This window comes from Bos indicus, chromosome 13 (genome assembly GCF_029378745.1).
Source record: "Bos indicus isolate NIAB-ARS_2022 breed Sahiwal x Tharparkar chromosome 13, NIAB-ARS_B.indTharparkar_mat_pri_1.0, whole genome shotgun sequence".
NCBI classification, from domain to species: domain Eukaryota; kingdom Metazoa; phylum Chordata; class Mammalia; order Artiodactyla; family Bovidae; genus Bos; species Bos indicus.
In genome coordinates this window covers 56,914,702-56,937,683 of record NC_091772.1, presented here as the reverse complement: position 1 = coordinate 56,937,683, position 22,982 = coordinate 56,914,702, and the positions used below count along the sequence as shown (strand labels likewise).

At 51.7% G+C, this 22,982-nt stretch overlaps 1 protein-coding gene and 1 long non-coding RNA gene across 3 annotated transcripts in view; one reads left to right on the top strand and one right to left on the bottom strand.

Annotated features, from left to right (window-relative positions):
- The window catches only part of PHACTR3 (phosphatase and actin regulator 3), a 206,431-nt gene that overhangs the window by 3,155 nt on the left and 180,294 nt on the right, over nucleotides 1-22,982 (top strand). Inside the window, exon 1 of one of the 2 annotated variants that reach the window (XM_070801364.1) lies at nucleotides 13,101-13,597. The exons of the other annotated variant lie outside the window; for it this stretch is intronic. Within the exon in view, the coding sequence (XP_070657465.1) occupies nucleotides 13,480-13,597 (118 nt within the window). The 5' untranslated portion in view covers nucleotides 13,101-13,479. Of the gene's footprint in view, nucleotides 1-13,100; nucleotides 13,598-22,982 lie in introns of those variants that run through there. 2 annotated transcript variants of the gene reach the window in all.
- Nucleotides 13,159-14,752, bottom strand: LOC139186537 (uncharacterized). The gene is made up of 2 exons (XR_011570131.1): nucleotides 14,548-14,752; nucleotides 13,159-13,871 (listed from the first exon to the last, which is right to left on the bottom strand). It is a non-coding gene; the product is annotated as an uncharacterized lncRNA (long non-coding RNA).

Genomic DNA, 22,982 nt, shown 5'->3' with positions numbered 1-22,982 from the left:
CACAAGGGCTCAGAGTTAGGAGACTGAGCTGCTAAACTCTTTTGAAATTGTCAGGATGACCCCCTGTACCGTGGAGGCCTTCCTGCTAACAAGTGACAAGCAATTCAGGAAGCTGGAGATTCAAAGAGTGACCTCATAGCTTCAACTAGTGTCCTCTTGCCTGTCTGGGGCTCAGGCTGGGTCACACCACTTGCCCTTGGGAATGGGAGTGGGGGTGCACGGGCGAGTCCCAGGCAAGGATGGAGCCTGCGTCCCTTCAGTAGCCAGACCTGAGACCCCTCTTCCCCCAGCCCCAAGGAAATCAGGAAGGGGCACCCTTTCCAGGGCCCGAGAGCGGGCTCTTATCTAAAACTCGGAAATGAATTGTCCGAGGAGGCACATGTGTTGATAAAGCAAGAGACTTTATTGGGAAGGGGTGCCTGAGCAGAGAGCAGCAGGATAAGGGAACCCAGGAGCACGGCTCCACCATGTGGCTCACAGTCTCAGGTTTTATGGCGATGGGGTTAGTTCCCGGGTTGTCTCTGGCCAGTCACTCTGACTCAGGGTCCGTCCTGGTGGTGAACACATTGGTCAGCCAAGGTGGATTCCAGCAAGGAGGATTCTGGGAGGTTGGTAGGATGTACAGACTGGCAAATTCTCTCTGCTTTCCCAAATTCTTATGGTTGATGGTAGCTTGTTGGTTCCACGTTCTTTTCCAGGACCTCCTATTGTTAGGATAACTCATACAAGTGGTTATTCTCTTGCCTGGCCAGGTTCCAGTCAGTGTTTCCCCTAACGGGATGACAGCGGGAGGAGAGTCGGTGCTGGGTGTTGCAAACCCCAGCATGTTTCCAGTGCCCCACCCCCAGCAATATGCGAAGCCCACACCTGTGTGCACCTGACCTGAGAGTCCCCCCTCCTCCCAGCATCTGGATCATCCTCCAGCCTCAGTCGTCTCTCTTGTGACAGGTGTGCACTGGGAGGCGAAGGCAGGGTTTGCCACCTCCAGGCAGCAGTGGAAGACCCTGTGAGGGTCTGGCCAAGCTCTTCCCTCTCCTCCTGTCCCCTTCCCCGGGGCATTCTCCTGCCACGTATTCTGCATCCAGGCAAAGTGGTCCTCACCCCCTTAAGGATGGCGGATGAGCTTGGCCAGATTAATTGGTCTATGGCTCCATTTTTGGTTGAAGGGAAATGAGTGATCCTCAGGTTTTAGAATGGGTCTGTCTGTAGCTGGTAAATACTTGTCAGATGAACGCCTGAGGTGTTCTAGGCGGGCAACAGGTTTCTTTGGAGAAAAAAATTATATATAATTACTCTAGTATTTCATGAATGGGCTTCCCAGTTGGTGCAGTGGTAAAGAACCTGCCTGCAGTGCAGGAGGCCCGAGTTTGATCCCTGGATTGGGAAGATCCGCTGGAGGAGGAAATGGCAACTCACTCTAATATTCTTGCCTGGAGAATTCCATGGAGAGAGGAGCCTGATGGGTTATAGTCCATGGGGTCGCAAACTTTCTCCAAGTGGGAAGTGAAAGTGACTCCTTCCTCTCCTTCCTGGGAGAGAACCCCTGTTACCGTGAATCTTTTCCCACCAGACTGTCTTCATGTGTGTGTGGGGGATCTTGATAGAAGCTGTACAGAATGGTTTCCTGTACATGTTTTAAAGAGATGGTGTCTGAATACAGCCGTCTTGTTCTGAAACTTACTGTTTTCATTCAGCAGCATGTCTGGGAGGTTTATCTGGGTTCGTAGAGTCTTCCTATTTGATTTAGAATATTCCACCATCTGCAACCTTTCTGTGGCTGCTGCCCATGGAGGGCGTCCCCAGTCCCTCTTGTTACAGGCTGTGTCTCTGAGCATCCTCTTCGTGCACTTATACACGAGTTTGTCTTGAGGGCTTGTTCTAAGGTGTGGAATTTCTGAGCCTGTAAATTTCTCTTGGTTTAGCAATATTTTTCCCCAGAGTGGCTGTATCACTCCCATCTGCAGTGTCTGAAAAGTTCTCTCGTTCAATTTCTTAAATATTGTCAGTCCCACAGCAGAAGAGGGGGATTTTCTTGGTTTCATTTGTATTCTCTCAATTTCTGGAGAAGGTTTTTCTTATGTTAATTGGCCATGTGGATTCACTTTTCGTGAGTTGCTTCTTTTCTGTGGGGTTGTTGGTTTCTTTTTTGTGATTGGTGTCTTGAGAGCTCTGTGTGTATTCTGGGTTCTAATCTGCTTGCTTGCAGAGATATTTGCTCTCCCTGTGGCTTGGCTTTTAATTCTGTTTATTGTGTCTTTGGTTGAGTAGAAGTTTTAGTTTGCTCTTTAAAGGTATAATTGACATATAACATGTACATTTTAGGTAAATGATATAATGATTCACTGTATATATTGCAAAATGACCACCACAATGAGTCTGGTTAGTGTTCATTATGATAAATAGTTATAATTTGTGTGTGTGTGTGTATGTGTCATGAGAATGTTTACAATCTGCTTTCTTAGCAACTTTCAAACCTATAATATACTTCTGTCACCACCAAGCTGTACATTTCACCTCCATGTTTTCAGCTTTGACGTAGTCAAGTTCATTAAGCTTTTTCTTTACGTCTTTGCCTTTTGTGTCTTCTTCAAGAAGTCTCTTTCTGCCTCAAATTTAGAGTGAATGTCTTGTCCCAGGATGCTCAGGGTGGTCCTGGTTTTCGCGCTGAAACTCCCATGTCCTGAGAACCGCTGAGTCCTGGGCAAACCAGGATAACTGACTCATGAACACCTCCACCCGTTTCCTTTTGATGAGTGTATAGCTTTTTTCTTTACATTTGTTTCTAATCTGCTATACTTCTGTGAATAGTATGAGGTAGAATACAGATTTTTTTTACATTGAAGTATAGTTGACTGACAATGTTGTGTTTGTTTCAGGTATACAGCAAAGTGACTCGGTTACACATGTAAATAGATGGATGTATTTCAGATACTTTTCCATTTTCCAATATTACAAGATATTAACTATAGTTTCCTGTGCTATACAGGCAACTATCTGTTGCCTTGCTGTTCTTGTTGTCCTTGCTGTTCGTATATTTTATATATAGTAGTGTGTATCTATTAATCCCAAATTCTTGATTTATTTCTCCTGAATACAGATTTTTAATAGGAATTCCAGAAGTCAAAATGTTTAACTCAGGGAGTCATTGGTTCTGATGGAAAGCTCCAGCCATGTGTTAGCAGAGAAGGAAAGGTGGCCTGCGGGAGGGGAGTGGACATGTGACCCCAAGGCAGCCTATGTCTCCTGAACCTTAAACTGAAGCAGGTTTGGGGCAAGAATTTGCTTTCTGATTCGATAACTTATATGGTTTTATTGATCAATACTTCATTTTGCATTTAAGAAACCCCTTTTACCCAGAGAACCTCCCTGGTGGCTCAGATCATAAAGAATCTGCCTTCAGTGTAGGAGACCTGGGTTCAATCCTTGGATTGGGGAAATCCCCTGGAGAAGGAAGTGACAACCCACTTCAGTATTCTTGCCTGGAGAATTCCATGGCCAGAAGAGCCTGGCAGGCTACAGTCCATGGGGTTGCAAAAAGTCAGATATGACTGAGCAACTAACGCTTTCACTTTTACCCAGAAACACCAGCCCACAGGGTCAGGTGTTTGGAGAATCCTAGGTGCCCCTTCTTGCTGCTCAGCTGCTGTTGAAGGCTGAACTTGCCCTGCCACCCGACCCCGGAAGGAGCCCCTCCCTGTGTACCTGCACAGACATGCATCTCAAGACTTAATAAGCCCAGGGCACTGGGTCCCCAGACCCCTCCTCTGTTTGGGCTTCATTAAGGCAACCTGCTGCCTTTGGGATTTCTACTGAATACAGTTGCAATTTATTTTAAGGAGGAGCAGTAGCAGCAGTGTATACCCTTTGCACACAACTCCTCCCAGCTGGGCTTGGGTGTTTGCTGGGGCTGTGGTGACCAGAGGGGCCTGCAGCCCCGGAGACCCCATACCACAGCCCTCTGTCCACTCCCTTGTTAGTACTCCGTCCTCCGCGGCCAGTGTGGACTGGTCCTGCAGCAATCTGCTCACTGCTCTGGGCATGCCCATGTCCTGCCACACACATAGCAGGTGGGCTTCTTGAGTGCCTGGACAGCAGGTGGGGCCTGGGAAATCCTGCCTTTTCTCAGCCTCTGGAGAGAGCTGCCCTCGGGCTCTAGAAGCTTCTTCCTTTGGGCAGCATCTGATCTTACGTGGAGCCTCTGGTTTCTCCCCAGAGGAGACCCATTTTTGCAGAAAAACCCCCCAGTTTGGCATTGATTTCCCTCCAGAGTTATAGGAAGCAGCTCGCAGCATCTCTATTTGAGTCTGCCCTGTTCTTCTGAAAGCACATCGTATTTCTAGGCTGTTTCCAATTATTAACACACCCTTGCTGTAGCAAACTTAAAACAGGTGAGTGGAGGCCCGCCTGGGCCCTCTCCTCCAATACTGACCCCTTGTACTTTGTATAGGTACAGACAGGCACCCTTGGCAGTCACCTCCTTCCCACCCTCCTAATTTATTACACTTACTCCTAATTTAGAAGCTCCTATCAAAGCGTCTGCCTCACCTGCTTCCCTGTCCATCTGTGTCCCATTCTGTCACCAGCAGGTCTCCTGGAAGCCAGGCAGGCGCCCTGCTGCCTGCATTGTGTGCGTTGGGATGGTGGGGTCACTGCCGCTGCCCCGCAGGGCAAGGACCAGAAGTAGACCCTGCCCGCGATGAGGTTTCTGGTACGAGTGAAGGACTGCCTCTCTTTCCACTTAAGAGTGTCCCGAACATCTGTGTGAAGAGAATGTTATCTTTCATCTGTGGCCACATTTCTTTTAATTCTTACGCACTCAGATAATGAGGATGTTGGCATGGGTGAGGCTTGTTGCAAATTTCTATTTTTGCTTTAATCGCTTTTCTGTCTGGTGTTTTTCCTATGAAAAAGTGAGTGTCTGACTTGTTGTGACCCCATGCACTGTAGCCCGCCAGGCCCTCTGTCCATGGAATTCTCCAGGCAAGAATATTGGAATGGGTTGCCTTTCTCTTCTCCAGGGGATCTTCCAATCCAGGGATCAAACCCAGGTCTCCTGCATCGTAGGCAGATTCTTTACCATCTGAACCACCAGGGAAGCCCCCTTTTCCCTATAAGCCACAGTAAAAACTCATGGTAAATTAGCTTCAATATTTTACCTCTTGATTAAACATTGGGATAATAAAAATTAAGAGGAGGTATTCTTTCATTTATGGAACAGAATTATTTCTAACTTGGAGAATTACGGTGAAAGTGACAAATATTTGGTAACAGTCATTTGCATTGGGTCTGCGTGGGAGTTACCATGGTGGGAGAGGCCAGGTTGAAATCTCCTTTGTGGGAATGGAGATGATCCAGCAGCCAGGGCTTGACCTGTCCTTAGCTCTTCCCCTTTGTCTGCATGTCTCCATGGGAGGCGTGTGCCCACTTGACAGATGAGGAAAACCAAGGCTCAGAGAGATGGAGTAAGTAGCCCAAGGTCGCACAGCTGCTGGAGCTGCCCCTGAACCTGGGTGGTCAGCTTTGGCAGCCTCTGGATTCTTAGCCTTTGCTCTCCTGCCTCAGGATTTATGTTCTCTGCCTTTTATCGTGGAAGACAAGGCTAGTTCTTGGTGCCTCTTGGGGGAGTCCTTTCTGGGTGCCCCAACTTTGGCTGCACCTGGGAGATGCCTGATTTGGAAATAAGGTGGCTGGTGGGAGGAGCGAGCCCTGCCCCTCAGGTGGATGTCTGTGCCCCGTAGGTGGGATGCCAGGGCGGTTCTCTCCCCAGTCCCCCGGCATGGGTCATACCCTTCATTTGAGTCTTGGGTTGACCTTGGATGTGCGCACATCCCTCTTTGCAAATGGTCTGTGTGGGGTCACCCAGGGCTGTGCAGCAGTGGGAGAAGGACCCTTGGAGAGCTGCACGACCTTCCCCTCTGAACCTCACCCTCCTTGTGGCTAGAGGATGACACCGGGACTGGAGGCCTCAGACACTCAGGAGAATGGATGGGAGGATGTGTGACTGCTGAAACGGAGGACCACAGACTTTGCAGGCAAAGGGACGCCTGTTTATCGTCATGTATCCTCCCCTGGGCTGGAGGTGGACTCAGCCGGTGCCCTGCTCTGAGTCCCATGGGCTGGAGCTGAGGTGTGGCCAGGTCTGTGGTCCTTCCTGGAGTTCTGAGAGGGGAGCCAAATCCAGCTCATGAGTTGCAGGACCTGGGTCCCCGTTTCCCTGCAGGCTGTTGGGGGATCATTTCCAGAGGCCACTGTGTTCCCTTGTGGCTCCCTCAAGGCCAGCAGTGGTGGGTTGCATCTTCCAATGCCTCGTCTCTCCTCTGCCCACTCCTCCCCTTCTGTCTTCCCTCTGCCTTGAGGGTCCTGTGATTACACGGCCAGGTCCGATCATCTGGGATAATCTCCCATCATCAGGAGACTGATGGTATCAATCAGGCAGCTGATGATAACCCAGTTTTTGTTCACAAAAGCCTTCCCTGTAGTGCCTAGAGTCGTGTTTGCATGAGTAACTTGGGGCTGGAATCTGAGGGTATTCCCGTCTACACTCTTGGGTAAGTTGATTAGCCCAGGGTCCAGCCCACAGTGAGCACTAGGTAAGGACAGGGTGAAACCACTGTGGTGGGCCAGGTTATACCAGCTCCATGAATTTGTGTTGGGAGAGGGGGCAGTCACATCCAACTTCAAGGAACAACCCCCTTGCCCAAATTACAGAGCACAGGAATCAGCTGGTAACTGTCTGAATTGTAACAGTAATCCTGTGTAGGAATTTTCTTTATTACAGTTCAGCTATTGGGTACCTTTGCATCAAGAGTGGCTGGAACATACACAGTTACAATGCACGTGGGCTCCGTCCACCACTCTGCATTCCAGGCTGCCTGTGTCTCTCCCAGTCCAGTGCAGCAGCCCCTAGCCCACCCCCTCATCTCCCGGCCCCTCTTTGCCTCCCATAACCTCCCCAGAGAAGAGAAATTCATTCTTTCTTTCCTGGCTGGGGACCTTTCTGGGTTTATCGTCCCAGGATAAAATCTGTGCTTTGCACCATGGGTCATGAGACCACTTGGGTCCTGGGCCTGTCCCCCACCCTCCCTGCATGCCACCCTGCCCTCAGCGCTTCAACCACCCAGCCCCTTCTCAGCCCTTCTGACTGCCCAGTACTTCCACCCCGGGGCCTTTGCATGTGCTGTTGTGGGGAGGGACCTTCCCCTCCCCTTCCCTGCCCCCTACAGTGCCTGGTATGTGCTGTGCATGAGTGAATCATGCCTTTTTGAATGCAGTGCCAGCGGCCCCACCCCCTTGGGTCTTTGCTGTGTGTTTCAGGTTCTGGTGGGAGACAGAACCCACTTCACTCGAGATTTCGGCCCCTCCACTCTCTCCTGCTGATAGACCCCCAGAGCCCATTCTCCTAAAATCCTGGGTCTCCCAGGTGACCCTTCAAAAAAATGAAGTAGGAGGGTGAGCAATCCCCCAAAACTACAATGTGACGTACCAGGAGTAATCTTCGTTGCACCCCAACTCGCTGAACTGATGAAGCCTCTGCTAAGCACATTTATGAGTGCTGTCTCCCCGTGTGCCATGGAAGTCATAGGAGCTCTTGCTAATGTTCCAGAATGGGGCCTGGTGAGGATGCCAGTATCTAATTGCCTAAATAACTTCCCCTTCCCCCATGAAACCCCAGTGGACCCACCAGCTTTAACCCACATACGAATTTAGTGAATTATGGGCCCTGAAAGAGATCACGGCTTCTGTGAAAACACAGACAAGCCATCATTATTTATAGGTTTGTACAAGTGGGTTCTTGGAATTATCACTCCAGCTGCAGAACTTAAGATGTATTTTTAAAGTACTACCGATAAGCCTTGTGCTATGGATTTTCTGTAATTTATGGACTGGGCGCCATGCCGTGTTTGAACTATTCTACGATGAAGTACTCTGTCTCCCATTCCTGCTGCGATGGGGTGTTGGAGGCATAAATCTGTGTGTGGTGAGGCAGTGAGCCCGGCTCTGGGGTCTCCATGGGAAAGGAAACCAGTCCCTTTAGAATATAAATCCAGCAAACATTACAGTGTACACGCTGAATTGGAGGAAAGAGCCAGTGTTTGGGTGACAGTGACCTTTATTTAAGCGTGACTTATCTCCTTTTAAAAGAGTCAAGTGGCCGGATGGTCGAGGCGGTGAGCGTGACTTCCGACGAGCGCTGTCCTTGTCCCTTTTACTTGTGGTCAGCATTCTAAGCATCCATGTCCTTCATAATCCCTTTCTGCACAGTTTGGGGCATCCCATCCTCATGTGTCCCCCAGGCTCACAGGGGGCCGCTGGGGCCCCAGGGCCACACAGGACACTCAGGCAGGGAGCAGGGACAGTGCCATCAGCGTCTGCCAGGCTCATGGCGACAACTGCCTTTTCTCTGTGTGACTCTCCATCAGCACGTTTCCCAGGGGCCCTGCACCAGCCCCTCTCCCTGCGTTTGTTGCTGCTGTTCAGTCGTTCAGTCGTGTCCGGCTCTTTGCGACCCCATGGATGCCAGGCTTCCCTGTCCTTCACCATCTCCCAGAGCTTGCTCAAACTCCTGTCCATTGAGTCGGTGAAGCCATCCAACCATCTCGTCCTCTATCGTCCCCTTCTTCTCCTGCCTTCAGCCTTTCTCAGAATCAGGGTCTTTCCTAATGAGTCAGCACTTCCCATCAGGTAGCCAAAGTATCAGCGCTTCAGCTTCATCATCTGTCCTTCCAATGAATATTCAGGACTGCTTTCCTTCAGGATTGACTGGTTTGATCTCATTGTACTCTAAGGGACTCTCAAGAGTCTTCTCCAACACCACAATTCAAAAGCATCAAATGTTTGGTGCTTCCCTCCATTAGCTGTAAACATCCTCCAGCAAGGAAGGAAAACAGGATGAACCAGGACAGGACGGGAGGGTCCATGACACAGATGAGCCTGCCTGGGGCTGTTTTCTGTCTTTCCTGCAGCGGGCACCCCGTCCCTCTCCTGGTCAGGCGTCTTGTTCCCCATTCTTCTGCCTCCATCACTTCCATCCTATGTGGTCCTCCCTGGTCACCTGAAGGTGCTCAAGGCACTTAAGGTGTTAGTAGGTCAGTGTCTTGCATCAGAGGACTTTTGTGTCCTGAGAGCTGGGTGTCCTGTCGAATGCCCTCACCCTCTGAGCAATGCTCTTCCCCCACCCTCACCTAGAGGGGAGACACAGAAAGTGATCAAAACCCTTCTCCTGCCTGGATCTCAAACTCTGGCCTGGAAGGGCTTCTGTAGCAACCTGAGCACAGAAGACACTGCGAGGCAGGCTAAGCACGTTTCTCAGGCCAGCTCTGGCTGCTGTGCCTTTCAGGGTGGGGACCATGGTTGCTGACATGAAGGATTTTGTTTTAGAAGAGTGTGTTTAGAAAACAGCCTCAGCTGGCACTACATGAATCACCACCCTGGGTAGCCTAATGGGCAAGGCCAGTGCTGGAGACCCCACCAAGGGCAAAGGGCAAAAGAAGCCAAGTTCAATCAAGGCTAGGTCAGCCCTCTGGTCAGGGAAGTTCCCAAGGGCCACAGTTGGGTGCAGTTCCTCCTGTAAACAGCAGAGGGCAGGGCTCCCCTCCTCACGGCAGGTTCTGGGGGACCTGCTTTGTCTTCACTCTCCCCTTTCCTCTGGTCTTGAATCCCCATCCTGGGGTATGACCTCTGGACCCTCTTTCATTGGTTCCCTATGAGCTTGGCTAGAATAGTTATTTTTAAGCATTTGAATTTGCTGGTTTAATTCTGTTCCTGTGATGGGGAAGGACAGTTCCCTGGAGCCTCAGGAGAAACATCAGGATGGGGGAAGGAGGGTCAGGAAGTGACCACCTCTGTCCCTGAAAGCCTGGAGCTACTGGGGTTCTGAAGATGCTGAGCCCCTTTTCCTGGAGCAGCTATGTCTTGACCCCACTGTGTGCCTACTCATTGGTTCAGTCAACAAACACCTGTTCCCTGGGCCCCTGCAGAAATCTTGAGGACAGACAGTTGGTGACTTTCACAATTTATTGGGGATCCTGCAGGCTGGAACTTGCAGACAGCAGCCTTGTGCACACTTCGGGGGCCACATCTTTGCAGACTTCCTGCTGGCCCCAGTCTCAGCGTGGATGACTTGAAAGGTCCAAGTTTCTCCTTCTGGCAGTTCATTGGACTTTTATTTCTCCTGATCAGTAGAGGTCAGGTCACTAATTCGTTTTAAACCTGAAACTGTTTTTATTATGGAACATTTCAAAGCTAGAGAAAAATACAGTGGCTATCTCTTTCCCTACCTGGCTCAAACAAATCAATAGGGTACTGACATATGTGTTTGACAACTACACTTTGGTTGTTCCCTCTGTCTTCTGCCCGCGTGCCACACCTCCCCCCACCCCCTGCCAATCTCCATGTGAGCTCCTGGAGCAAATGCTAAGTCTTATCTTTTTCTGTGCCTTTAAGTCTCACCATGCACTTAAGGGGAGCAGGCACAGCTGTGTAGACCACCCAAAGGAACTAGAAATGGTTTTGGGTAGCATATACTTGGACAAGGCATTGGGGGAATATTGGCAACTATAGATAATCCTTGTGTCCTTCATCCTCCGCAGGTGTGACAGGGAGGCTACATTTCTGTCGCTGGAGTGATGCTTTCCTTTAAAATGCATTTAAGTGCTGAGCCATGCTGTGCTGTGCTGAGTCACTTCAGTCGTGTCTGACTCTGTGACCCTGTGGACCATAGCCCACCAAGCTCCTCTGTCCATGGGATTCTCCAGGCAAGAATACCGCAGTGGGTTGCCCTTTCCTTCTCCAGGGGGTCTTTCCAACCCGCGAACAAACCGATTGATTAAAAGAAAAATATTGTCAGTAGCAATACAGGTTCTGAGTAGGGAAAGCCCCAAAGCATGAGGGTGGGGGGTGGGGGGACACAGCTGGAAGCCCGTGAGTCCACCTTCCTTCTCGCCTCCTTTTGCCCATGACCCTGGGCTGCTGTCTCCCCCACTCCCCTGCCCACCTCAACCCCGCTGGTCCATCTCTGCATCTGCTGCTGGCTAGCCCGCTGCAGGCCTTGTCATGTAGATGTGGGAGGCACTGATGATGAGGTTGAGGGCGTCCTGAGACCTGCCTGTGTTTGGGCCAAGACTCAGCAAGGCTCTTGGGGCTGCCTGAGGACACACTTGGAGAGACCCCAGACCAGGGGCATCGGCCCTGCCTATCCTGGCTTATGACCTGGGCAGGTACACTCACCTCTAAGGTAGCTCACACCTCCGAGGCTTGTGAGGAAGAAATGATACCCCCTCCTACCGCCACCCCAGAAAAGGGCTCAGCCCGGAGCCAGGTATTCCCCATCCAGCACATTTTTATGTGGATAAAAAGTGTTTAGTAAAATGTCCTACCAAGTTCCTCTTTGCCTCATGGTATGTGTTGATGCTGAAGCTCCAACACTTTGGCCACCTGATGCAAAGAGCTGACTCATTGGAAAAGACCCTGATGCTGGGAGAGACTGAGGGCAGGAGGAGAAGGGGGCAACAGAGAATGAGGTGGTTGGATAGCGTCACCAACTCAATGGACATGAGTTTGCACAAGCTCTGGGAGATGGTGAAGGACAGGGAAGCCTGGCGTGCTATGTCCATGGGGTCGCAAAGAGTCGGAGACCACTAAGTGACTGAAAACAACAACAACGTGTTGACAACTCCAGTGAAATGTTTTGGGGTCCCCTGTTGATTTATTGGCCACCATTGTCGGCTCTGTTCTCCTGCCGCCTGGAAGACCCACTGCGAGGGTTTCTCACTTGTTTCTGTTGGATCCCCAGTGTCTGGCAAGCCCACCACCTACACAGTGGGCTGTGGGGGTTTTTGGAAGGAAGGAAGGTTTGGTTTCTCTGAGGCCCCTGCTCCTAAGAGCCCAAAGCCCCGTATGCAGTGAGGACCGTCATCTCCTGTGTCTCAGTTCTGTCCTTGGTCCTTCTCCCAACGCTGCCAGGTGCCCCTCCTGCACCCCAGCCCTGCTCCAGGGCTGGGCATGAACGAGCAGCCCAGGAAAGTCCCTGGGCCCTGCCCAGCTGCGGGACCCCTGGCATGCTCCTGCTTTGAGCCCCAGTTGGTTATGTCATCGCAGTGGGGCTGAGAGCCGCACCTGCTCCCTGGGTGGTTTGAGGGGCTGAGATGGGATCCCGCCCATTGGAGCTTGATGCACGCCCCCCCCCCCCCCCCCCGCCCCCGTGTCCCTGGGGGCCTGCGCTCTAGGCGTCTGGCCCCCTTCCTAACCCAGGCTGTTGACACCACTCCCCACCATGTCCCTCTCTGTGCACTTTACAAGGCTGGCCTCTTTTTCCTTGCGCTGCCTTAGCTGATGTGGGAGTTGCCTGTGTTTCCCCGCCCCCTGGCACCCGCCCTCCCCCCCCCCCCCCCCCCATCTAGCAGGGTGAGAATTGCTCGTTAACACCTCGGGGGACACCTCTGTAAGTGGCAGCCCTAGCGGGTGTCACCTCCCTCCCCTGGCCTCCTCAACTCCATCAAGGAATCTGGGGGAAGCCTCCCTGGAGGAGCCAGGCACCCCTCCTGCCTCTCTCCTCGGGGCAAGGAGGGGTGGGGCAAGAAAGGGTGGGCAGAGAGGACGAGGATGCGGTGGGCGGGGATACAGGTTGGGAACGCCCCGCCCCCTCATTCCAGGGGGCTCCTGGGCAGCAAGACCCCGGTCTAAATCCCCAAGAGTGCAAACCCGGGCCGGGAACCTCTGGGAAGCTGCTGGGGAGATCAGGCCCTGCCTCCACCGAGGGAGGCACCCTCTCCAGCTGGGGGAGGGGGAGGAAGCAGTATGTGGACTCCTTGTTTCTAGAGCCTGGCTGGGGTGGTGTTGGGCGATCCAGAACTCAGGAGTAAGCCCCCACTTCCCTCAGGGCTGGCGGCGTGCAGTTCAGGTATTTGAGACCCCTCCCCATCACGGCGCTGGCTCTCACTCCCCTCTCTCGTGACGTCAGGCTCCTCTCGCGCGGCATGATGGGAGAATCCTAATGTTTTCCAACAGATGCTCCAAGAACAGCTTTCAGATTAAAGCTATTGCCAGAGCAAAGATTCTTCTTTTTTCCTTTCTTTCCCCGGGGGGTGGGGGGTGGGGTGGGGGGAGGGAGCGCCCCCAGAAATTCCTGGACATCACCCCCTGCCCCAAGCACGCAATAAACACTGACAAGAAAAAGTTTTTATTTCCTGGTTCAACTTTTTTTTTTCCTGGAATATAGACTGAAGAATGGGAATAAACACGAATAAATAACGGAGCGAGGCCGCGCGCGCCGGGATGCGCCTGGCTGCCGCCGCCAGGCTATTGTCTCACCGCCCTGAAGCCAGCCCTGGCCTCGTCCTCCTGCTCCTTCCCTTTCCCTGTCCTTTTTGATTTTCCTTTTTTAAAAAACGCCCCCTCCAGCCCCCTGGCCAGTGACCTTGGCCGCCTGGATGCTCTGATTGCACGCGGCTCCCTCCAACTTGCCCCAGCGCCGCCGGGCCCATGGCTGCGTCCGAGGACGAGAGCAGCTGCCTCGTGTCGCGGGGCCGCTCTCAGAGTGACCCCAGCGTCCTCACCGACTCCTCGGCCACCTCCTCCGCGGACGCCGGGGAGAACCCAGGTAATGGGCGGGCGGGGGCGGCCGGGCAGGCGGGGAAGGCCAGGGCAGGGGGCGCTGGGCTCACGTCCCCGGCGCTGCTCCGCGTCGGGTCTGCGTTTGGGGAGCCGCGGCAGGACTCGGGCGCTCAGGCTCCCCGTAAGGCGTCTGAGAGCCCTTTGTCCGAGGAGGAGCCGGTTTTCCTGGTTGAGACCGGCGCTCCGCATCCGCCCTCCTTGAGGATGGGTGGGTTCTGCTGTCCTCTCCGAGGGGCTGCCTTCCTTTGGGTGCTGACCACCTGGGGGACCAGAGGCAGAACCGTAGCCGCCTCCACCAGTGCCGGCTCCGAGCTCTGCCTCCCTCCCCCGGACCGCAGCTCCGGTCGCCCCGGCGGCCTGGCTGGGGCGTCCCCTCGCGGGCAGGGAGCGCTCGGTGCGGCCGCCGCGCAGAGGGGCTTCCGCGGGGCTCCCAAGTCGGCGGGGCCTGGCGCACCTGGGCGCGCCCACCCGCCTCCCGGGACAGGTGTGTTGGCGGAGCTGCCACGGGGAGATGAAGGGCGTGCGTGCGCCAGGACGGAGCCCGATTTCATTAAATTATATGGACTTCGTTCACTCCCCCACCCCCACAGCAACGTCGATTGTTTAGGTGATAAATCCGGTCACAAAGGCGTCCATAAGGCTTGATTGATGACTTTCCAGAGAGGAAGAAAGGCCTAATAAAGCGGAGGGTGGGGGGGAGGTGGGGTGGGCTGTGCGCCTGTCACCATGGAGACGCAGGAAGCAAAGTGATCATTAAAACCTTTCTCCACCAGAAGGCAATTTTCACTTCACAGGGAGAAGTCTGAGCTTCTGAAATGTAGGGTTCAAAAAAAGAATCAAAGCTGGTGTTTTGGTATGGAGCCACAGGACTCCATTCGTATCCTAGGGAAGCAGGGTCCCTTCACACGTTCTGTTTTGACAATAAGTTGCTCTTACCTTCCTCTGATGACTCTTTCTCTCTGAAGGCACCAGACCCAGATGGGGACTTGATCACCTTAACTGGTGGGCGTGCAGCTCCACAGGGCCCCTGGGGCTGGGGTGATCCAGCTTTGTGGGGAGATTCCTTCACTTTGCTGGAACACAGAGCAGCTTCACTATTTAACTGCAAAGAAAGACCCGTTAGAGGCAGCTCTGTGGGCGCCAGGGCCCAATCTGAAATTTTAAACAATAAACCCATACAAGGCTTGTAAGATTTCTTTGTTAAGACTGTTGACAGTGTGTCATTTGGTCAAACTAAGGTACCAGCCTGAGGAAATCCCTGGCTTTTTGTTTTTGGTATCTGGGAGGGCAAGTTAATTTCCTTGGAGTTTCAGGCAGAGGCAGCTCTAAGCAGACCCTTAAGGCTTTAATTAATCCTTTTATTAGAAATCAGGGATTAAGCCTTCAGCACTCCATGATGGATTGGTTTTCTCTGTGTCGGAGATGCACATCCATGATTGTTCCAATTATGGAAGTTGAGTGGCTCGTCAGGAGAGAATCCTTCTCAGCTCCTTTTGTCTCCCTGGCAGTGAGAGGACGCAAACTTGAAATGGGAATTATGCAGGATTTAGCTTTTCGGCTGTCTGTGAGTTGATGTCTCCGTGGGTGGGAACACGGGGCTTGGCAGGTGACTCGTGCCGGTCCACTTGGGGGAGAGGGGAAAGGGCTTGGATGTCGGTGATGCAGTGACGGCGTGGGAGGATGAAAGCCCAAGTTAGTCTCAGGTTCACATGCACAAAAGGGGACCCAAAGAGCAGAGACCTGGGGTTAAAAGTCTGTATGTATAGAATGCTGCGAGTGGTAGAACCTTACTGAAAAGGAAAAATGAATGAAGTATTTAAGAACTGGGTTAGACACAGGAGTTTCGGTGGAAAGAGATTCAGAATCTTCAGGTCGGAAGCAGCCTGGGAGCTTAAAGTGGGAAGGGTGGATTAGGGGAGCATTTTCTACAACTGCTTTGCTTAGTTGGCTCGGCGGGTGCTTGCATACCTCTTTTGATGGGGAACTCACTTCTTTCTGAGGCAGTTCATGCTTCTCTATGGGCAAACCCATTTAAAAATTCGTTTTCAAATGGTTCGAAATGGCCTGCTCTGTTAGTCGTGATGGGATCATCTCCCGATGCATGGTACCTTGGCTTCCAGAGAAGCTGGTGGTGGTGTCACACCCACCTGAGGCATTTCTTCACTAGACTGTAGAGTCCAGCCCTTCAGTCCTCTTTCCTGAAGAACCTCTCCCATTCGCCCATCTGCTGCTCTGAAGTGAGGCTGGTGAGCCAGCTGTGGAATGACCTGGTGTGCAGTCACCTGCCTCCATCTTTGGAAACAACAGTTTCTTTGTTTTTATAAAACAGCTCGCGATGGCATTTGCCCTTTTCCCCTCCAAAGTGCATTTTTAGGGCATCAGTATTCTCACAAACTGATCACAGAAACTCAGAACATCACAGGAAAGTAAGCAGTGACATCTCTCTCCCTCCCTCTCCGGATGTTATCTCTGTGATGAGCTCTGTGGAGCATCTCCACCTTTTCCTGCGTGTTTATATCTACAGGTTCTTGGGGAAAGGCATTTAAGAGAACACAAGTGGTTTCACACCACATGGAAGGTTTTCCAGTTTGGGTTTCTACTCAACACTGGATCTTGGAGGTGGTCTCACCACGTGGCAAGTATATCTCCATCTCCTTTTCTTAATAACTGCATAGTATCCTGAAGAATATGTTTTTCTCAGTTGAGCTATATGTGTTTCCATTTTTTACCCATTACAAGCAATACAGCAGTAGTCATACAGGCAAAGCCTCCTTGTGCTCCCATGTGAATTTCCTATAGGGTGTGTCTAGGTCACAAGAGGCTCACATTTAAAATTTTTCTGATATCGCTTCCCCCTGGAAAACGGACCCATGATGCTTCTTCAGAATCTGAGCGCATCCTTTCTCCAAAGCCTTCCCGATGCCTGGAGTGGTCCATCTGGTTTTCTGTCTCATGAAGGGTGACAAGGGGCATCTCGTTGTGTTAGTTTGTAGCTCTGTGATTGATGGCAAGTGTGAGCATCTTTTTGTGGCCTTATTACTGTGTTAAATCTCTCTGTGACTGCACCTATGGCTGTGGACTTCCTGGCAAGGGTGAAGGCCTTTCCTTGAGGACCGACCCTCATGCTCTTTCCATATCGTTGCTCCACTCATGATTCTGTAGGCAGCTTTCCAGGGTTCCTGTCTGCAAATCCTCACTCTGTGCCCACAAGTATGGTCAGGATTTTTCCCACAACTTAAAATTTTAAAAAGGCAACTTGGCATCCCCATTGCCTTTCCTCCTCTGAGTTCCTAGTCTCAAGGAATTCTATCAGCTCTCAGACTGTGGCTTTGGCCCTGTGCGGACCTCCTACCCATCTAGTCACGTGCCACCTCCTCATTTCGTCCCTTTGCTGCTCTTCTGGTCCCCTCTCCCCACCACTCTCTCCTCCCTGGGTTTTCGCTGCATTGCCTTCTCTCGGCTCCCTGCTCATCCCTCTATTCCTCTCCCATCCCAAAACACAGCGGTCCCTGCAGGGCCATCCCTTGCTGTCTTTTCCCTCCACTCTCAGCTCTCTTTCTGGTTTCCAGAGACTAAATGAAGAGTTACCAGGGTCAGCTGTTTAGAATGTTTCCGTGGGGACTTGCAACTTGTCTTTTTCTGTGCAACCAGATAGGGGACCTTTCGATCTCAAGTGGGTTTCTCAGCACCACTGACATTGGTAACGGGGTCCTTCTCTGCTATGGGGTGTCCTGTGCATTGTCAGATGTTTAGCAGCATCCCTGGCCTCTGCCCTCGAGAAAAACAGTAGCAGCCCAGCCCCTGGTTGTGACCATCGAAAATGTCTTCAGACTTGCCAGGTGTCCCCTGGGGGCAAAATCTCCCTGGAGGACTGCTGATGTAGCTATTTCATTCTCAAACCCTGGTGTGGATTAGAGTCACCTGGAAGTCACCTGTTCACCCCACCCCCTTTGTTTCTGGTTCAGCCTGTGGTGGATGCCAGTGAAGTGCATTTCTAACGAATGACCAGGTCATGCTGATGGTACGGGTCAGGGGACCAGATCCAGGGACCCACTGAGTCTAGTCCTCCCTGAGCCACTGTCTCAGTCTCTGCTGACAACTTCTGTGCGCATGTGTGTGTGTCTAAGTATGTGTCCAGCGGGTTCTGCCCTGACCTGTCTGCCTCCTGAGCCCCAGACCGCTGTGTCCTTCGACTCCCTGCTTGCCCGGGTCTTGATCTGATGTTGCCTCCTCAGAGGGCCCTCTTTGTTCATCTGATGAGATTAAGTAGCTGCCTTGCCCACACTACTGAGCTCTCATCCCAGCTTGTTCACGATGTTCATTACTGCCTGGGATTTAGGTCTTCTTGTTCTCAGTGGACTGTCCCCACTAGGCTGAAAGCCCATCGCCAACTGCTCACTGGAGGCTGTGGTAAGCATCTGTGGGACCAGGCACAGTGTCTGAGTGAATGAGGCCTGGGGCTGGCTAGATGGCTGGATGGGCCCACTGTGGGCAACCTGCTCAGGGGCAACTTGAGATGGCTGGAGGCTCAGTGTGGAGGGGGCAGGGGCCATGCCCCTCTGCAGGGACAAGTCCACCTCTGCTTATGGCCCAGAGAGGGTGAAACCCTCAGAGCATCCACTCCCATCCTGAGCTGCAGACAGACACACAGACACAGCCCCACCTCAGACTCTAGGCTTGGCGTTCCTTTGCTGTTTATGGGTGCCCCGCGTGGGGTGGAGACGAGGGGTCTCAGCCTGCTTTCTCCATGGCCTGGTTCTCCCGGGCTTCTTTCCTCAAATGCTCTCTTGCTCTGAAGTCCTGAGTTTTGGGGTTCTCCCTCTGGCCCCTTGCAGAGCGTCTCCATGGCTTAATTAGCAATAGAACTCTGCAGTAATTACCTCGTCAGCTTCTTCTTTGGGGTTATTAAACATAAAAGCTGGGTGCTTAAAAAAATACAGAGTTTAAAAACTTAGAATTTTTCCTGGTTATGAAAACAACTGCACATTCCTCGTAGGAAGTGATTGAAAGCTTTTGAAACTTCTGTTCCTCATCCCCTGCTCCCTTAACAGGACACAGAAGGCAGTGACAAGGGACAGCTTTGTCCCTGGGACCTTCCCAGGTGCCAGGCGTGGCAGAAGGTCAGACACAGTCAGGGTCCAGGGTTTATGCCCTGCCCCCACCCCATCCCTTGTGGTCACTCCAGCCACTTAGCGTCTCCTCACTGATCACTCTTTGAAATGATCTCACTTATTTGACCCACTTGCTTATGCTCTGTCCCTCCTGCTGGGTAGCACTCTCCAATACCGTGGTCATTAGCTACTTACAGCGATTTACATCTAAATTAAATAAATCAACCTTAAAATTTCCTTTCCTCGGTCACACTCGTCACATTGCAAGCGCTCAGTTGCTACGTGTGGCTGGCAGCTGCCGTGTTACATAGCATGGATCTAGAATATTCTATCCTTGTGGGCGGCTCAGTCAGCGCTGCTCTGGAGTGGAAGACCCTATGGGTAGGTCCTTATCCCTTGTTCCTTGGCTGTGCAGCCTGTGGCTGTTCCCCAGTGGTTGTCTGTTGACTGAACAGACAAGCCAGAGTGCAGACAGAATGGACATGGTCTAGGAGGCCTTGTGCTGGAGACCCTCAGCTGATCATCTCACATCCTTAAGGGGAGGACACCCAAGCAGAGTTCATTTCTTATCCACACAAGATTAATTTATCTCAATTCAATGAGCTCCTCCAGAGAGCCTACAATGTGCCACGGTTGGCTCTGGCTGGATGGGTCTCTTTGACAAAGAAAACAATGACATCCAAAGAGATTCTTTGCCTGGAGTTGGATGGAGTCCCAGATCTGGCTCTGCCACATACATGCTGTGTGACCTTGGGCAAGTTGCTTCACCTCTCTGAATCTCCATTTCTTGTTTGTAACATGGTGGTCAGTATTGTCCATTCCTCCAGGTGGGTGAGGATCACTGAGCTATTGTCTGTAATAGACACTGTCATTGGTTCCCAGCTTTGAAGGGGCAGCAGTCTCCTCAGACATCTCCTAATCACCTTGAGACCATTCCATCCTCTGGGAATAAAGTTGGGAGGCAGTGGACCCTGTGATGGAGAGGTGGGGACAGCCTGTGGGTTGATCTGCAGCCCCTTCTCTAACTGGCTGATAACCTGGTAAATTTTCAGTGGCTGAAGTGAAAACATGCTTGTCAGCTCAGTGTTACACTGGGGTATCTTGCTTCCTTTTATTTAATCTTCCTCCAAACCCTTGCTGCTGCTGCTGCTAAGTCACTTTAGTCGTGTCTGACTCTGTGCAACCACATAGACGGCAGCCCACCAGGCTCCCCCGTCCCTGGGATTCTCCAGGCAAGAACACTGGAGTGGGTTGCCATTTTCTTCTCCAATGCATGAAAGTGAAAAGTGAAGGTGAAGTTGCTCAGTCGTGTCCAACCCTCAGCGACCCCAGGGACTGCAGCCTTCCAGGCTCCTCCTTCCATGGGATTTTCCAGGCAAGAGTACTGGAGTGGGGTGCCATTCCTTCTCCACCAAACCCTTGAGGTAGGGTCAAAGGGCCAGATGGCCCTAGGGACGTTTGTGTGGAGAGGAGTTAGAATCTAAGTGAGTTTCAAGCCTGGCCCACTCTGCATGCCCCACCAACTCTGCTCTGCCCACCCACCAGCCCCTCCCACTCTGCCCCAGTCACTCTACGCCCTGCCCACCTATTACTGGCTTCAAAATGCATCTTTTTACAGGAAGGCCTTCTGTGCTTTGGGCTTCCCTGGTGGCTCAGATGGTTAAGAATCTGCCTGCAATGGGGGAGACTGGGGTTCGATCCCTGGGTTGGGAAAATCCCTTAGAGAAGGGAGTGGCTACCCACTCTGGTATTCTTACCTGGAGAACCCCATGGACAGAGGAGCCTGGCGGGCTACAGTCCAAGGGGTCACAAAGAGTCAGACATGACTAAGCAACTAATACTTTCACTTCCTGTGCTTTAGATGAAGCAGATTCATGGGTTTATCCCATTTCTGTTTCAAGCAACCTGTGCCACAAATACATACAAATCTGTAGTCACATAAACACACAGGCACAGATGTACTCTTCCCTTTCCTAGTTCATTTAACTAGAATGGCCACCAGGATAAGATTTATTTACTGGAGGTCAGGCAAGGAGCTGGCAGAGAACCAGCCATGGGCAGAGTTGCTGCAGGTCTTGTCTTAATGGGCTGGGGTGAGTGTCCATGTGTGTTAAAGCAAGTCATTTGGGTGGGTCGCTTGGCATCACACCTTATCTCGTGGCTGGGACATAAGTAGACTTGGGCGTCGATTGGTCAGCTGTCAGAAAATGAATTTGCCAAGATCTGAGTAGAGAGAGTGGCAGCTGTGGCTACAGACTTAATAAATGTATTTATCACACATTGTTATGCAGTTGTTTTAAATGTAACAGTTTGTTAAAGTTGCTTTTGGTCTTAATACTCTTACTATTGCGTTGTATTGTCATTAGTTAATTTTTTGTTCCCATTACTTCTTGGAAGTTTATAGCCATGTGCAGAGAAAATTTTTGCCTTGCTGTAATCACTAGCTCAGGAGATTTAAATAAAGGCAGGAAGACCTGCCAAAAATGATCTTTCTGCTTCCCTTTGGCAGGAAAACTTTGTCTTGGCAATGTTAATTGCAGGGTGACTGCCTTTCTGCAGTCACATGGGGCAAGTGACTGCTGACCTTGGCTTGTTTGCTGGCAGGGTCTTTTGTGCAGAGCTCCCCAGCATCAGAGATGTCCCCATCTGAGCACTGCTCTGTAGGGTTCCCTCAGCCGCCCCCACCTTCTAATGAAGAAGGGAAATGATTCCTGTTATCATCCAGGTAAATGGGGATGCACTTCCATAGAGACTGGTAGGTTGCAGTCCTCCTTTAAATCAAATTTATTTGCAAACAAAAGAAGATGGGCTTCAAATATTAATGAAGTAGTTACGGTCATCCACTGAGGAGACACAGGTGTGGCGGAAATCGCTGAGATGGGGTGGATTTCTGTGAAGTGAGAGATGTTCTTGTGCATTGTCGTCTTGACCTGTGACTCTCCCATTCTTATTTGTTTATCTGCTGATGTAGGAAATGCCCCTGTGTGCACGGGTCATGATGGGTGTGTGGGGGGTGATGTAAAGAAGGATTGCTTGTCCTGGAATCTCACCCTCTGGCTACGGGGTTGGGGGGGGCGGTTCATATGGTGTTGACTTGTGAAATGACAGGACACATGGATAATAAATACCAGGCCTCCCAGATCTTTCCTCTTCTGTGTGGCATCCAGTGTGTCCTCTGATCCTGTAAGGACAGTCTGCAGACCTTTGTGCTGCAGGCTGGGTGCTGTCTCCTCTGCTGTCTGCAGGTTGGCAGGGTTGACCATCTAGGCTGGGCTCAGCTGGGTGGCTCTTCTTCACCTGTACCTCATCCTCCTTGGACCCAGCAATGTTGCCTCCTGGCTGGGGGGATGGATGGGCCCTCTTAGGCTCTGTGGTCCTCACTTCTGCCTGGTTCTGTTAGAGTGGGAACATGCCCAGCTTAAGGTCAAGGGGAGGGAATACAGTCCACCAGTTGATGGGAGGGGCTTGGTCACATTCATGCTGGGATTTCCTGCAGCCTCTATTCTCCCATGGTTGGGCCTTGGCCTTGGGAGGCCAGCAGACAAGGTGTTCAGGGGAACTGGCAAGTGCGTGGACTCTTTGATGTTACCTGGGACTACGTGACTTTGACAGTCCTACCTAACATCTCTGAGCCTTGTTTCCCCCCTGTAAAGCATCCCTGCATGGACATTTGTTGGTGAGGAATCAATGGGTTGGTTTCTGTAAAGCATTTAGCAGAGCGCCTGGAATACAGGGAGACTGGGTCATGATGAGCTGGTGTTTATCCCCACCTGTCATTATGGAGACATTTCCACCAGAGGCTGCTTGGAGGCCCTTGAACGTTTTTGTTGATAACAGTGGAAATCCCTGATTCTGTGCAGTTCTGAGGCTCCCTCGTCGTGCCTCTCGATGTTGAAAGAAGGGTCCCTTCTGGCCTAAGGTCACTCTTGCTGAGAGATATCAGGTAGCCTTGTAGGATTCCCCCACCCTCCCTCCTGCATGGCCCTGGAGCTGGATCCAGGGGTTGCTAGTGTGCGCTGGGGGCTCCTCTGAGGGGATTGTGCCCATCTTCCTAATCAGGGAGCTAGTCCAGGGGAGCCAGAATGCAGGGCTAGTTTAACTGGCCCAAGTCAAAGGTCAAGGTCAAAGGCTGAGTCACACCCTCACAGACATGAGGTTGCAGTGTGTTTAGCTGACTCCGGGCTCCTTGAGGTTGGCTTTGGGCTCAGGAAGGAGGGCATATGGATAGTGGAGGCAACAGCAGTTTGTTTTTCAACTTCT